The sequence below is a fragment of the Coturnix japonica genome, chromosome 2 (assembly GCF_001577835.2).
Source record: "Coturnix japonica isolate 7356 chromosome 2, Coturnix japonica 2.1, whole genome shotgun sequence".
Taxonomy (NCBI): domain Eukaryota; kingdom Metazoa; phylum Chordata; class Aves; order Galliformes; family Phasianidae; genus Coturnix; species Coturnix japonica.
Window position 1 is genome coordinate 78791320 of NC_029517.1, and position 16903 is coordinate 78808222.

The 16903-nt window shown below is 44.3% G+C and overlaps 1 protein-coding gene across 1 annotated transcript; it reads right to left on the reverse strand.

Moving 5' to 3' along the window:
• Positions 1–720: 720 nt before the first annotated feature.
• Positions 721–15256, reverse strand: FKBP9 (FKBP prolyl isomerase 9). Its single transcript, XM_015855031.1, has 10 exons — positions 14961–15256; positions 13003–13148; positions 12613–12802; positions 11780–11925; positions 10688–10877; positions 9202–9347; positions 7725–7911; positions 5087–5232; positions 2949–3112; positions 721–2367 (listed from the first exon to the last, which is right to left on the reverse strand). Exons 1-10 carry the CDS (start codon positions 15212–15214, stop codon positions 2185–2187), a joined length of 1752 nt encoding a protein of 583 aa, XP_015710517.1. The 5' UTR covers positions 15215–15256; the 3' UTR covers positions 721–2184.
• Positions 15257–16903: the final 1647 nt, after the last annotated feature.

Sequence of the window (16903 nt, forward strand, 5' to 3'; positions counted from 1 at the left end):
CAAACGAGTACGCAGCCTAATAGAGCTTGGGTAGTAGCAGAAGTGCCTGATGATTTGAGGGAAGCACCTGCTGGCTTTCAGTTCCCTACGTGGGCACTGAAAACTGCCTTGGCAGAGGCTTTTGGATCCATCAACCACTTCTCAAGCATCACATGAGAAATGATTCACAGCCCTGAGTGCATACTTCATTTGTTAATTTGAAGGCAAGTATACAGACATAGAAGTATATATATATATACATACACGTACACACTCACACATTTCTCATTAGAAACCTAATTCTAAAGTTTAAGGAGTAAGCAGCAATGCTAGGTGAATTTGAAACTCTTTTTCCCCCTTCTACTCACAGTATCTCTTCTATCTATAACAAATGTCCAAGGTCAAGCATTTGGGACCCCTACCCAGCTAGAAACGTTTCCCCCACCTGGCTGGGTGTTGCAGACAGCTCAGTCCCAACTGATAAGAGTATGGGGTGGTTAACACAGGAAACTCCCTGCAAGACCAGAGAATTGATTTAGCTTCACTTCTGTGAAGTTCACAACCAAAATATCTTATTGTGGCTTTAACTGCTTCGAACCGAGTATTTTAATCCAAAATATCTTTCCCATGTGATGAATAGTAACAATGAATGTGTAAGACCATTGTGTGCCCAAGAAGAGAGCTGTGTGAAGGATATTTGCTTCTACTACGTCCCCACCTATCAAAATACCAAGAAGAAAATGTAATTAAACAATCATTTTATTAAACAAAAATATCAGTTATCCAACATTTAATTATATCAAATGCCAAAAATAGTTCACTGCTTTTTCTTTAACAGCTGAATTAAAAACCAATACAAAATGTTTTTGGCCGAATCAAAATATCAGTTCCTGAAGAGCATCTCAGGGAGCTTACAACCCACATGTACAGATGAAGAAAAGCAAGAAACTAGACACAAAGCATATAATGAAACACAACTCCCTTTCTACGTGTCTTGACAGTGTTGCACTATACCTATTTGTGCTGTTTACATGTAATGTACCAAGGGGGGAAATCATACAGCTTTATGGGGACAGGGGGAGGGGGGGGAGAGGAGAGGAGAGGGGGGGAATGGCTATTTAGCGTATTTTTTATATTAAGCAGCTATAGCTACATTTAGAGCTTTCACGGGTGACTGTATTAAGAATTCATAATCTAAACAGCACTCCCAGGGCTCATCTGATATCGAGGGATATGCCAGAACATTTGCAGGTGTAAACAACGGGGTCTGCTCCTTGATTTTGTCACTGTCTTTTTGTTTGTTGGCCATGCCAGGCTGCTGTGCTGCATGGGCTCCATGTGGCTCCTTAGCCTAACAATTCCCAAAATAGGAGGCAGAAGTCCAACAGGCAATCAATTGTATCCAGTATTTGTGACACTATTTGGGCCCTGTAAAACTAATATTTAAAGTCTAATGAGACTATAAATAAAGTCGCGACTATAAATGTTTGGGAATCACCCCCTAAAAACAGCGAGGACTGTTTTAACAGGCCAGCAAGAAGAGTCGAAAATACGAAATATAACAGAGGGTGGCAAACTCATTTCATGAAGTAATAACCCACCCCACATGTGGATACAATTCTAGGCCAGTTCACAGCTTAGGAAACTTTGCAATGGCATGATAATCATTTACATGGTCTGCAATTTGCAAATCAAGAGCTCCCACCGGCAGGTATTCCTCTGAGTCTGTTCTGTTACTGGTGCTCATCCCTCCTGAAAGGAAATGGGATCAACTACTGACAATTCTTGGTTGTTTTCACGGGCAATATTTTATTTGTTCTCCTGCAGAAATACTTCAGATACTGCGTGTTTCTTAAAATCCTTTTTAAAGCATTCTGTAAGCATCTCCCCACTTCGTATTGATCCGCGATGACTTCTAATCTTTAACGTGAAAACAGACCGCATGCTTCACGATGCCGTGTTTGGCAGTTCACTCTTTATCAGGTTACACATCCTCTCTTAAGGCACTTAAGACTGCTTTTTATTTCTACATACACCTAACAGTTCCAACTGAAAACCTCCTCCTGTTTCAACAGTCTGCCCAGCGCACATGCATGGGCACACGCAGGCTGAGCACTAACCTTACAGAAACACTCTTGCTTAAACCCCTCCCAGTACAAACGTCCTAAGAGTAGGCCTGCTCCATACCCTTCATTCCTTTCAGCTTTACAATTCATCGTGTCCCTCTTTGGCCTCTTGGTCCTTCAACTTGAATTCTTCAGCGGTAACTTTACCATTTCCATCCCGGTCCTGATTGGTGAACATATTCTTGACAATCTTCTCAAAATCAAAACCAGGAGCTAGTTTTCCTTTGCCAGAATCAACCTGAGCTTGAATGTACTCCGAAAACTGCGTGGGGAAGGAGGAGAAAACAGCTCATTTAGAACAAACACTGAGATCCGATGAGATAAATCTTACTACTTAAATTAGACTAATTAGGAGAGATGCATGCTGACACAAGAAGCTTGTATTGGAAAACAAGCCTCCACCTTCAGCTTAAAAGATCATGTGAGAGAAGAGAATGAAACACAGAAATGAGAGAAGAAATATCAGGATGCCAGACATTTTGTTAGAGTAGGCATTATGCCTTGCATTCATTTCCCATAACACTGATGAGGGGAAGTGATGAAAAAGTTGCCAGGTTACAAGGCTAGTTTTCCCTAAAAACCCTTTTTCTGACACATATGGCGAAGTGACTGAAGGTAATCAGACATCTGGCAGAAGTCATATTGCTGGCTTGCCCAGCAAAGCCCATAGTCAGCTTTCCTGATCACTGACACACTGGCTTCTTATTAACTTGAAAACACCAATGATGTGAAAAAAAGATAAGCAAAGTGAAGCAAACAAAGATCCCATTCTTCGATATCTGAGCACCTTGGTGATGGCAGTGGGAGAAAACCATTGGAAGTATTTTCACTGCCTTAGCTTACCTCTTCCAAAAGAACCTCTCCGTCATGATTCTGGTCTATTTCTTCAAAAAGATTGGGAGAGACTTCACCGTTCCATACAAACATGTATCCTTCGGGCAAGCCAGACACCAGCTCCAGCAGTTCAATGTCAAAAACTAACACAGCACTACCAGGCACTTCTCCTTCTGTCCCAACAAATGGTAAAGAGAGGTATTTATACCTTTCAGTGTGAGGACATTTGCTTTTAATACATGACTGTATTTCTCTTCTGTCTCCAATGAGTTCTTTTCTATTGTGATCCCCAAGCCCTGGGATTCCAAGCCCACCAAACCTTCCTGCAACCTTCAGCAGAGGGAAATGTAACATAAAGGAAGAATTCAGAATAAAACTGCATCCACAGTTTTTTATTAAAAAGAAAAAAATGGAAGGAATTAATTTATCTTACCAATACAGTGTGTATCAAGGTGTTAGTGACATATGTACATACGCATACATACTGTGGTGTTCTAACAGCTGGGTATATTGCCCCAATTAAACTATAGAAGGAGCCTAATTTATCCTTGAAAAACTGAGATTGTCTCTAACTTTTATCCAGCAGCAACAAGAACAGGCTCTTCAGATTTGTGGATGTTTATCAAAGCACTGACAATCACGCAGTGTTTCAGACCATGGATATCAAATACAATTCATATGATGCCAAATACCTCCCACTGGTATATTCTACTGTGTCTAGTTTTGGGCCCCTCACTGCAAGGACAACACTCAGAAGAGGGCAACAAAGCTGTTGAGGGGTCTGGAGCACAGGCCTTATGAGGAGAGAGGCTGAAGGAGCTGGGAATGTTCAGCCTGGAAAAGAGGAGGCTCAGGGGAGACCTCATTGCTCTGTATAACTTCCTGAAGGGAGGTTGTAGTGAGCTGGGGGTCGGCCTCTTCTCTTGTGTCATTAGTGGTAGGACCAGAGGGAATGGTTTCAAGCTGCGGCAGGGGAGATTCAAGCTGGACATTAGGAAATATTACTTCTCAGAAAGGGTAGTCAGGTACTGGAATGGACTGACCAGGGAGGTTGTGGAGTCACTGACCCTGCAGGTGTTCAAGGAACAACTGGATGTTGTGTTGAGGGACATGGTTTAGTGGGAGCTATTGGTAATACGTGAATGGTTGGACTGGATGATCTTGTAGGTCTTTTTCAACCTTGGTGATTCTATGATTCATTATGAGTTTTTAACAAAACAGATGTTTTTTTTTCCATTGTATAAGGTATTTTTCAAAGTATTATATAATAATCTTATAGAACAGTATAAAACGTCTTATATTTGTAAAAATCGTTTCTTCACAATTCTTACGGAAACCAGGTTCAAGTAAAAAAGCCTCTTTAATGTTTAGCACAAATTAGTTCTCCATTAAACCTGACATTTGGTCCCTGGTAGTCTTTATAAAATACAAACTGTTCTGGAGACATTCATAGAGCATGACTACTCACGCAACTGTTTCCATATTAAACCAGAGCTTTTTGCTCCTGGGAATCTCCTGGTAAGACTCCTTTCCCTCAGTTCCTTAACTATCAAAGTTCTTGTCACTTCTACATTGTTCTTTCTAATTATTGTTGTCCCTATCGTCAAAAAACTGATAAGCCTCAATGCTCTAAATCATGGATTTTCCAAGGTGTCTTGAATGTTTTCGTGCTGGATTTTCAATGGTGTTCATACGTTTACACTCAGATCATGTGGTTTCTGAATTTTGAGTTTGCTTCGAATTTTCTAACACGTCAGTGCTGAACTTCAGTTGTCTTTTGTACATAACACAGTGAGGACCCATTCCCTATCAGTGAGAACAGTGTTTACATCCCTCTGCAACACCAAAGTGCCTGGAGCTTTCCATTTTGGCAAAGCAACATTACTGGAGCATGTGTTAACCTTTGTACTGGGATACTCTCTACACTGGCCACAGCAATAACATGGCTTAAATGCAACACACGCAGTATGTTCCTTTCAATAGGGAATGGGGGCACTGCCTAAAATAATGAAATGAAAAAGCTCTAAAGAAATCACACTGAAGCAGCTAAGAGATTCTGACCTTATCCTAATACATAATAAGTAACAAAACCTGCATACATGCTCCAGAGATCCTAAGTGGATGTGCAATAGGTTTCACTTACTTACCTACTCCATCTTCTCCATAACCAAGATGAGGTGGTATAACAACTGTCCGCCGTTCTCCAACACACATATCTCGAAGGCCCATGTCCATCCCTATCACCACCTGTCCGGATCCCAGAACTATGTTGTAGGTCTTACCAAGACTGTGTCTGTAGCAAGGGGAGAAGGAAAAGAACAACAAAAAAATCAACATACTGTCAAGAATTTCTCTTACTCAGAGATACTGTGTAAGTAGCAGTTTCTAATTAGTGTTCTGTCTTTGCCAACAATTAATTTCATGCCTAATGCTCTGTTCTACCAAGCAGTTGCCTGAAGTTCTTCTCAAGGCAGCAAGACACAGCCAACATCAAACAGAAGCGTCCCAGCTGTTGGTAAGTCATCTGGTATTAACATTCTAGGTTTCTTGAAAGAAATCCCATTAGAATGATTCATTCTGCCAATTAAACCCCCAAAGTTGTCAAAGTTATCTCTAAGCAAGATGTTCCGCCTCTCAAATACTTTCAACTAACAACGTTGGCTTTTTTAACAGATCTAAAAACACCTGGTGTACATTTGTCCCAGCACTAGAAACCTCTGAGGACTAGGATAGATTCATATGCATCAGTCATGCCATCAAAATTAATCATTCACCATTACATCCCTCTAAAACATAAACAACTAAATTATCAAGGCAGCTGGAAAGTATAAGAATACTACTGCTATTTAACATTATCATTATTCAAATTATGCTTCGTTGTTCTAGATTATTCCTAAGATTAGAAATCATAAAGAGATAACCCAAAAGATAAGCATATATTGTAACTCTAAAAGAAGACTGTACAGTGTTAAGACGTATTACATAGTATACACCACATCAGCAGGATCCTTTCTTCTGTCAGTCTCCTGTCTTTGGTTATTTGGCTTGACTTTACCATTGCAGGACACTTGTTTTTTTATACAATAGCAGTTATTTGCAAAGAAAACAATTCAGAGGAGAGGAGGCCCTAAGAACTGCTTTGAATAAGGCAGTCTTAACATTCCTCAGCTCGTGCCACAAAATGAGAATTGTGCATTTCTACCACATAGAAGGTGTTCTGTATACCTGGTGTTATGTGTATGCGTACCTGACTACAACATAACATCATGTGCTTTGACATAAGCCAGCTTTTCAGCTCTTCAAACTATTGTGTGAATTGCGAAAACTATGCACTGATTCCTATAAAAATTATAACCTGTTTAAAAATAGCTTTTTCCAACTTCCCTTCCAAAAATAAAACATTATTTAGATGACTAATGCTATCCAAAACACAACAGAAACAAGCTAGCAGAAGTATTGAAGCTGCAGCTAATAGTGCTGTGGGCTTACTCGAGCAGTCTCTGCTATCCTCGTAAACCTACTGTCAACAGGAAGGAGGAAGAGGAACATTATAATCACAGCAATGACCTGATGATAATTTCTCCACACTGCCACTTATTGCAACAGTACAGCTGCACTAACGTAAACCAGCACCCATGTGTGGTACAGACACAATGATGACCACTTACTGTACAACACCCTGAAGCTAGTTTTAACAGGACCACACCTGTGGTACCTCTACAGAACGTCTCTTAGAAGCACTGAACCAACAGAGTGCAAACTCTACCCAGGAAACTGGACAGTTTGTTCACACAAAGCCCTGTGCCATTCCAGTACGACAGGCCCAGATTCCTGAATTTGCCAAGGAATAATTGCATGCATCAGTACAGGCTGGGGGAAGTCCTGCTGAAGAGGAGCTCTGCTGAGAGGGACCTGGGTGTCCTGGTATAGGACAGGTTGGCCATGAGCCAGCAGTGTGCCCTTGTTGCCAAAGAAGCCAATGGCATACTGGGGTGTATTAAAAAGAGCGTGTCCAGCAGGTCGAAGGAGGTGATCCTCCCCCTCTACTCTGCCCTGGTGAGGCCTCATCTGGAATATTGTGTCCAGTTCTGGGCTCCCCAGTACAAAAAAGACAGGGATCTCTTGGAAAGAGTCCAGTGGAGGGCCACAAAGATGGTGAAGGGCCTGGAGCATCTCCTCTATGAGGAGAGACTAAGTGAACTGGGTCTGTTCAGCCTTGAGAAAAGAAGGCTGAGAGGGGACCTGATCCAGGTCTATAAATACCTGAGATGTGGGGGGCAAAGTGGCGAGGCCAGACACTTGTAATGTGTGGAGATAGGACAAAGGGTAACGGGCAGAAACTGGAGCATAGGAAGTTCTGCATGAGTGTGTGCAAGAACTTCTTTACAGTGAGGGTGACGGAGCACTAGAACAGGCTGCCCAGGGAGGTGGTGGAGTCTCCTTCTCTGGAGATATTTAGTACCCACCTGGACGCCTACCTGTGTGACGTGGTGTAGGGAACCTGCTTTGGCAGGGGGGTTGGACTCGATGATCTCTGGAGATCCCTTCCAACCCCTATTATTCTGTGATTCTGTGAACTCATTTCATCACTGTACCTGTAGTGTTTATGTTCTTTTCCAGCACATTCCTACACCCTCTTTACTCCTGATTCTCTCACTATGATTGACTGCCTACCTTCTCCTATACATCTTAGGCAGACAGACCTAAAAAATACAATCTATGCAATAGCTTTTCAGGCTACTCACTGCTGCCAGAGCCATTTTCTTTAATGGGTAATATACTTACGTTGAGACTAGGGGAGTGCCATCCAGGAGCGAAGCATTGTAGTGATACTTCAAGTAGTCTCCCTTCTTACTCAGTAGGCTGCAGTTGGAAGGTTTGTAGTTAACTGTAATGCTGACTGAATCAGAGGGATTGTGGAAATCAGCCACATGGATGTCAAAGACCAGCACAGCAGATCCAGGAATCTTTCCTAGATAAGAAGCAAATTAGGCAAGTAGTAGGAAAAGAAATGGTACCCAAAAAGTCATATGATGTCCAGGTTCTGTACCCAGTAGGAATATTAATTCCCTCTATGTCCATTACTGAGTTATTTTGTTCTTCTTGTTCAGAATTAAAGGATTACATCTCTACAAGCAACAGATGCAAGTTTCATCCAATATAGGAAAGAGAACCAGTAGAAAAGCACTGAGTCTGCACTTAGTTTCACAATGAAGGAAAAAATATTCATTATTATGAATTGAAAAACTACTCCAAAATGAAGCAATAAGCATCAGTTTTCCTCTGATCACCCTAAATGAGACTGCTGTTTGTTTCACACATCAACTCATTATCGATCATCAGAATTCTCATATGATTTCTTATGCTTCAATGAATGTCATTGTGTCTTAAGGTTACATTTTCCTAGTATGTGCTGATAGGAAGCAACTTCTTCCCCCCTGCCCAGGATAAAATGTAATTGCATTACCAGCAATGGCAGGCACATCCAGAGCCAGCAATGAGTTTTGTTGCTAAGGAGCCTAATTCCCAAATCAACAGCCCAGAATTCATATTCACAAATGGAGGCTTTTCTTCTAAGTTAGTTTTTCCAAATATCAACCCCGGAGGTACCTTTTAAAATACCAGCCACAAACTGTGACTGGTTAGAAGGATTATCACATTCAACCTCTCACAGCAATCCTTTTCGTACTAGTAAGACTTCCCAAAAGGAATTTTAATTGTATGTTATACATACACAGATACTTTGCTGTTACATGCATCCACCGTTTACAGAGGCGGCTTAGGAGTCCACAAAACCTGTGGCTGTGGAAGGAATGGGGAAGAAAACTTAACACAGTTAATTCCTTTAGCACACAGCACTTGTTAAGACACACAGGAAGGAATCTGACTCCGCAGTGCTGCAGAGTTTCTGGCACCCGAGTACCAGTCTGTCTGAAGCACTGATTATCCAAATGATTTCAGGTCACCAAGTACCAATCTGCCTGAAACGTTAATTATCCAAATGATTCCAGGTCACCAATCACATGAGAGTTTGTCCTGCATTCCTACTGTCCTGCCTATTGGGTAATTAAAATAATTTCACATGTTATGGGTGTTATCCTGTCAGCTGCATGCCCACAAATTAACACATTAATTTATAAGCCTTCTGAACACCAAGTAGTTGAAATAAAATACTTTATATATCTTAACTATATACAGCTGAGCTGAACAGCAAAGGAAACATCATTAATTATGGAAGTCTTGAATGAAAAGTCAGTCTCACCTCTTCCTTCTTCTCCATATCCAAGGTGAGGAGGGATTATTATTCTTCTCCTTTCACCAGTGCATACACCCAGCAAACCTTCATCCATCCCAGCAATGACATAACCCTTCCCCACGTAGGTGTCATATGTACGATTTCGTGAGTAGCTGTGGAGAAGTATTTGCATTTTTAGCAGTGCCAGGTTCTCAAGAGGGTACAGAATCTTGCAACACCATTCTTAAACCACTTATGTCAAACACGTGGTCATTAACCATCACCAGAGAGACACAATGCAATCATCACGAATGTAGGCCACCAAGTTTTACAAGTCAGCGATGCATACGTGTCATTAATTAGCCAATACTGGGACCAAGGCTTGTTTGCAAATACATCCCTTAGACATACGGAAAAAAATCTCACCTATGTCTGTACTTTATTGCAACATGACACTTGCTGAGTTTAAACTGCTGAGAAAAAAAAAAATCAAAGTTTTCTCCTTTAAATTTTCCCCTGCTCTAACCCTATTTTCCTAAGTGCTTAGCAAGATATATTTCAGGTTCATTTTGGTGAGACATCTATCTCATTTTGCAACCACAGCTATGCTGTTGAACTGCTACAGACAGGAGGTGGAATAACTAAGTTCTCCTGGGATGCACAGCATCACAATGAGTCATGACAACAAAACAGTATCAGTGCTATGCCTTCCTTCTTAACTATTCCAATTACTAATTACTGACAAAAGCCCTGGTAAAAATACTACAACTACTTTAAACAGTTCTTTAATTACTACAGAGAAGACAATGCCCCTGTAGATAAGCTGGAAGTTCTTAACTTGCAAGTTTTTGTAAGGTGTTCTGAAAGCTGGAGAAGGAAAGTAATGCACTGCTCATTAAAAGAAATAAATTAATTAGAAATGTCTCAGTAAGTTACAAGGCTATTATTCATCATATAATTCTGTACAAGGCGTGAATGTTCCCAGAGCACTTTGAATGTGAAGTGACAGTGAATCCTCTTCCTTTATCACAGAAACTGTGTTGATTTGTGTCTTGAAAGGCACCAGCCTTCAAAATGTAGACAGCTTTCAAGTAGAGACAAAAGGCTTCGGAGATTAACCTCCAACTAGCCACAAGATCACTGGCCTACAATTCTCAGGGCATAAAACGTAAGATAGGAATCATATTTCCTCTCTCTTCAGTAGTGTTATCTACTTGGCATATAAGCTCAGTGGAGCAACGACTATTCAAGCACACATATCTGAAGCATGTAGAGCTTCATCAAATAGATCGCAACCCCTAGATGGCGTCTCTGATACTGCCAAATAGAAAACAGCCCTCTTGTCTTCCGAGTTTGACAAGAGCTCAAGGAAGGGTTTTTTATATACTAGAAGATTCCAACTCCATTCAAAATCTTTGAAAAGGAAGGAATAGTGAAGATCTTCACATATTATGGACAAGACAGACAAAGCAAGTTAGAAATGGAATCTGTGGTGCTAAACAGTTTGGGTTACCTGGAATCAAACAATGTGCCATCCAAAAGCGTGCCATTGTAATGGTATCGGATGAAGTCTCCTGTTTGGGTTCTTCGCTCACAAGATTCCGGCACGAGCTGGTTCTCAATAGTAATACCATCTTTAGGGTTATGAAGATCTAGCAAAACCACGTCAAAGACAAGAGAAGCTTGGCCAGGGATCTCCTTACCTGAAAATGACAGCAGAAAGCTGGTAAGACAGAGCACATGTTCTACAGGGAGCTTAAGTGTTCTTGTTGAAGAAAAATACTGCCAAATCAGCCAAATCAGGCACTTCTCCTAAAATAAATCAGCATTATCTGCTTCTAGTCAGTCATTCTATGTGTGGGTTTGTCACTTAATACTCCCATTCAGTTATTTCCTTCTGTTTTTATAGTGATAGCACTGCCTCATCAAAAACAAGGCTCTTTAGTAATGCTCACTGTGTGCTATCCGAGTTCCATGTTTTAAGCTATCACTATTTCCAATGCATTTTATGAATAAAATATCCATTAGGATATGGATATGGTACATCTGCTCTTCCTCTCTTGTTAACACCAAAACAGGAGACTACAAAACGGAAGCTGAAGATGGATAAATTGACTTTCTCAGTAAAAAAATAAAGATACCTCTTCACCAACACACACATTATAATGTGGGTTGCTCTCTCTGAGAATCAGCGAGCTCAAGATCTTGTCACAGTTTTAAACACAGCCTGTTTATTTCTGTTTTCTGCTCTTTGTGGCAGTCTTTGGAAGAATTATGCAGTCACCTGGCTTCAGCTTTTTGGAGCTATTATTAACTATAAGTGATATTCTCTAAAGGAAATATTCAGTATGTAAAGATTACAGTTTGTACCAACAATGTGTTAACTAAGCAATGTGCTGCTCACATTAAAAGAAATCTTATGTTTTATCATCAGTTACATCCCATGCATAACACACGTTTACCCTCTCTTTCCATCACTTTGTCCCCTCTGTCTGAAATACGTAGTCATGCTGATCATGAGTTTAAAATACACAAAACTCAAGTTTGTCTTAGAACATAAGATGGCTCAGATTAAAAACAAAACAAAACAAAGAACAACTTTTACCATCTCCTTCTTCTCCATATGCCAGGAATGGTGGTATCGTGATAATGCGCTTCTCCCCTAGGCACATCCCCAAAAGTCCCTGATCCATTCCAGGAATCAGCCACCCAATTCCCACATACGTATCGTAAGTTCTCATCCGATTATGGCTAAGAACACAAAACAAGCAAACAAACAAAGCCAACAAACAATTCAGATCTGCAAGCAGGAACAATATTAATCCCCAGTAGCCAACCAATAAGCATGATACATGTCACAATTTGCTGCTCATTACTAAAATCAACGTTGCTTGTTAATTTATCAAGGTCTTGCTGCCTAGCATTTTCCAGAACAGACGGCTATCTCAGAAAGCTACCAGAGGGTTTGAAACAAATAGAATGGCAGCAGCTATTAAGCATCATTTTCCACAGGACTTTAATGAAGGACATACGCTGCGCATTTAAAATCCCAATATAAAAGTGTTAATAGCTCCACTTCTTTGAGTCCTCTGCCTGCTTAACTTATAAAGCTTGTATGTAACATGAATACCTATCCTACAGTGGTGATAAAACTATTAGCTGACTGCAGCAGACAGTAACATAGATACGGACTGCTAATACCTGTGCAGAAATTATACAGCTGTTTGTTCTATTGGTTTGAGTCAGTACTGCTGTCCCTTAGTCCCTGAATAAATTATTTTTATATGATGCTAGCTTTAAGCTCTTGGGAAAACTGCCTGTGTTTCTGGTCACATAGCACTAATTGCTATACCAACAGAGTGGGAGAAGAAGATGTTTTCACGTGACTCATTCAGACACCTGCTAAAATACACGAGCACACACAACCCAGCTGCACACCTGGAATCAAAAAGAGTCCCATCTAAGAAGGTCCCGTTGTAATGATATCGTACAAAGTCAGACACCTGGACCCTCCGAGTGCACTTCTCAGGTTTGAAGTAAGTCTCAACCTGCACCTCGTCTTCAGAATTCCAAAGGTCTATCAGAAGCACATCAAAATGGAGCACGGCGTTGGGGGGTATCACACCGGCTGCAAAAGCACAACAACACAACTGAGTTTATTTCCTGTTTTCTAAAGAGCAGCAATATAAAGGGAATCAATCAGCACATTCCCTAAACAATCCATGGTGCACAATGTCTTCATTTGCGGGTTTGCATCCCTCTGTTCCTTAGTATTTCTGCAGCTGCACAGGGGCAGCCGCAGCTCCTCCTTCAGCACACTGTACTTACACACGCCTTCGCTTCCATAGGCGAGCTTGGGGGGAATCTTCACGAAGCGCCGCTCGTTGACACACATGCCAACCAGGGCCTTGTCCATCCCAGCAATAAGTTGCCCTTTTCCCACAAACACGTTAAAAGTGGATCCCCTGTCATAGCTGCAAAGGGAAAAGCAGGAGAAAAAAAAGAAAAAGGTTAGTGGTTCATTAATGATTCCTCTGCTGTTTTTTGAGAGGTTATCTGTAGCTCGTGCCCCCTTTGCCTGTTAACCAAGTTTATTGAGAGGCAGCTGCTGAGGGAACAATCAATTCCAGGCATTTCTGAAACTCCAGGCCATCCCTTCCTTTGGTGATCAGCCAGCACGGCGATGCTGCAGGGGGAAATGATGTCAAACCCTCCTTCCAGGACACGTGTGTCACTCAGCACAACACACTGAGCTCCCTCAACATGCCGAGATCCCAGCAGCCCCTCGCATGTTTCACTGGGAGCTCTGCTTCCTGGCAAGCGCTTCCTTGAAAACAGAGAGCCCTCTATAGGCAGCACTCACTTTCTGTTGCACGGATATTCTCACTCGCCCGCAAGGAAAGTAAATAAGCTCCCCATAAAGCGGGGCATTGAGTCTGGGATGAACTGAGTAGTTGAACTGAGTAGAGCTCACAGCTCTGCATAAGTGACCCAGCAGACCCCATACAGCTTGGTTTCTATCCGCAGAGCTCACCACACTAACAGCAGATGCACAGGCAACTAGATTCAAACCTAAAAACTCGGATCACTTTCTGGCTGTGGAAATAGAAATGTTAATACCCGCAGGAAACAAGAACAAAGAAAGAGGTGTATTAGTCGATTAGGTGAAATAACTGTCACTGGAAGATCTGGGAGGAGTGTGTTGGCAAGAGAAGCAGCATTACTGGTTAGGAGCATCTGCACAGAACTGGAAGCTTAAAGTCCGTGGTCATTTTCAATAGCTGAAGAAGAATCAGAATAAACCTTCCCTTACTTCTAGACCTGAAGGATTTAGATGAGACTGCCACTGTCACCGGCTATGAGCACTGCCATTTAGAGGGCCCGAGGGGACGGACAATGCACAGCCCAGTCCCACCCCACACAATTCACGCCCAGCCATCAGGAATGTTGAACATCTCCATGCTCCACAAGCACACGCTCAGCCGTGGGGTCCAGGTGCATAGCACAGTGCAGAGCTCTGCAGGGCACAGCTCGGCACAGGAGAGACCAAGGATGTCTGCGGATACAGCAGGCACACATCTCTCAACATATGGCTGCTCCCCACAGTGGCATGAATTTTCAAGTGTGTGGGGAGCACACCGTCCTCAAACGGAGCTATCCTGCAACGCACTGGGAGCCCCCCACAGCTGCACTCTGCAGGATGATGATTTCCCCGGGGCATGGGGAAGCTTAGGGAGATCACAGAGAAGAAAGCAGGCAGCGAGCAGTACTGCTGTCCCTCTCAGTCTCCTGATCCCACTGTTTACGCTTCCTGATTCCAAAACAACAGGAAGAAGGAGGCAAAGCGTTTTGCTGGAGATAGTCCACGTTGACTCAAGGATAATATACACAAACGTTTCTGAGCGAGCTCTGCTCCTGTGTTTCTGTCAGTGATGGTTCGGAAAGCTTTGCGTTCTGGTAGGGCTAAGCCTCGAAAAGACCGAAGAAAGTCGCGGAAGGAAGCAGGCAGGAAATCCCTTGGTTGTGTGACGGGACACTGCTGCTCACCGGGACATCCTGACGGCCCCGGAGCCCCTGTGGTAGCAAAATGAACGCAGCGGAGCGCTACAACGGCCCCAAAGCGGGCCCGACCGCCGCCGCGGTGCCCCCTCACCAGACCGCAGCCCTCCGGCCTTCCTACTCCCTGCACAGACACCCTCCGTGCACACCCACCCGGCCCCGACCTCCTCCCCGCGACCCCCAGGCGGCTCCCCGCCTCCCTCCCGCTCGCGGTGCCGCTCGCCGACCTGGAGTCGAATCGGGAGCCGTCGGGGAAGGATCCGAGGTAGTGATAGCGCACGAAGTCGCCGCGCCGCACGGCCCGCGGGCAGCGCTCGGGCACGAAGCGCCGCTCGACGTGGACGTCGGCACCGTCCCAAGGCGGCTCGGCGGCGGGCACCGGCGGCGCCTGGCAGGCCGCCCAGCTCACCAGCATCGCCGGCAGCAGGAGCAGCGCCCCGCAGCCCGCTCCCCGCCGCGGCACGGCCGCCGGCCCCGCCATGGAGGGAGGCGAGGGGGCAGCGGCGCGCACGGCGGCGGCGAGGCAAGTCTGCCGGCTGCCGGCCGCGCCCGCACCGCTCCGGACCGCTCCTCCTCCCGCCGAGGCTGAACTTGCAAACGTGGATGCGGCGCCTCCGGCCCCTTTCCCCCACAATGCTCCCACCCGGGGCGGGGGAGGAGCGGGCGGGGCGCGGCCCTGCTTTGTGGACGGGGGGTGAGGAGCGGTGCCCCCGCCGCGACGTGGCGCTGCCCGGGTCCGTCCCGCCCCGCTCCGCTGCTCCCTGTTGCGGCGGGGGGACAGGACCGCAGCCGGGCCTCGCCTGGATCAGCGACCGGGAGCAGCGCTGCCCGACGGGGCAAACAGCGGGGTCGGCGTTACCTGGAACGGTGCGGGTTCGGAATCGCCGCCGCGTGTTCCCTCCTTCGTCAGGCTTCCAAAGGTGCAGGTATTCGCAACGCCCTGCAGCCTGAACCTTGTGGATGGCACAATAAAATGACCAACAGACACCAAGTGGGATGCCAGGGCACAAAAGAAGTGGGCGTCCATGTCAGCCGAGCATCCATTTTCTCTGCTCTTTCATCCTGCAGGTGGTGATAACAGAGAACTTAGGTTTCTCCTGGGTTAGTCTAACCTAAATATCTAACCTAAAGCTCCCCTCTTTTAGATTAAAGCTATTTCCTCTTATCCTATCATTATTAGACTGTACACAAAGTCAGTCTCACTCTCCTGTTTATAAGCTCCTTTCAAGTACTGGAGGGCCACAGCAAGGTCTCCCTAGAGCCTTCTCTTTTCCAGGCTTTCTTCATAGGAGAGGTGCTCCAGCCCATTGATCATCTTTGTGGCCTTCCTCTGGACCTGCTCCAACAGCTCCACATCCCTCCTGTACTGGGGGCTCCAGGCTGGACACAGTACTCCAGACCTGTAAACCTCATAAGGGCAGAGCAGAGAGGGACAGTCACCTCCCTTGCCCTGCTATGGCTGCAGATTCCTGAGCATCTCGCCTGAGGGGGTCCATGGGCCTGACTTCATGCATCTGACATATAGTTTGACAGCACCCACAGGGATGCGGCCAAATCTCATGTTTTTCAAGTGTTTTCAAAACTCTTGTATAACATTAACACATTGCTAAGAAAAGACCTTGTGAGGTGACCTAAGTGAAAGAAGTCAGCAGCTCAGAGTGCTCTTTCAAGACAATCAGGTTTGTGGTTACGATCACATTCTCATCCCAATGACCATTATGCTGCAAGTTGGCTCATTACAGCTCCCTGAAAGGACATGGGGGTCAGCCTCTTCTCACAGGTAATGAGTGATAGTACAAGAGATGATGGCCTTAAGTTGTGCCAGGGGAGATTCGGGTTGTTTAACAGGAAAAATTCTGCTCAGAAAGAGTGATCAAGCATTGAAACAGGCTGCTCAGGGAAGTGGTGGAGTCACTGTCCCTGGAGGTGTTCAAGAACCATGTAGATATGGCACTGAGGGACATAGCGTGTATGGCAGGGATGCGCTAATAGTTGGACTAGATGATCTTAGAGTTCTTTTCCAACCTTAATAATTCTGTGTTCCTGTGATTCTACATCAGCCCTGTGAAACATTCATTGGACAGGCTGCTTAGATAATCTGGGAACTGCTATCCATGTTGATGTTGGGCTGTATGGGCATGATGTATTTTCTTAAGAACTCACAGTACAC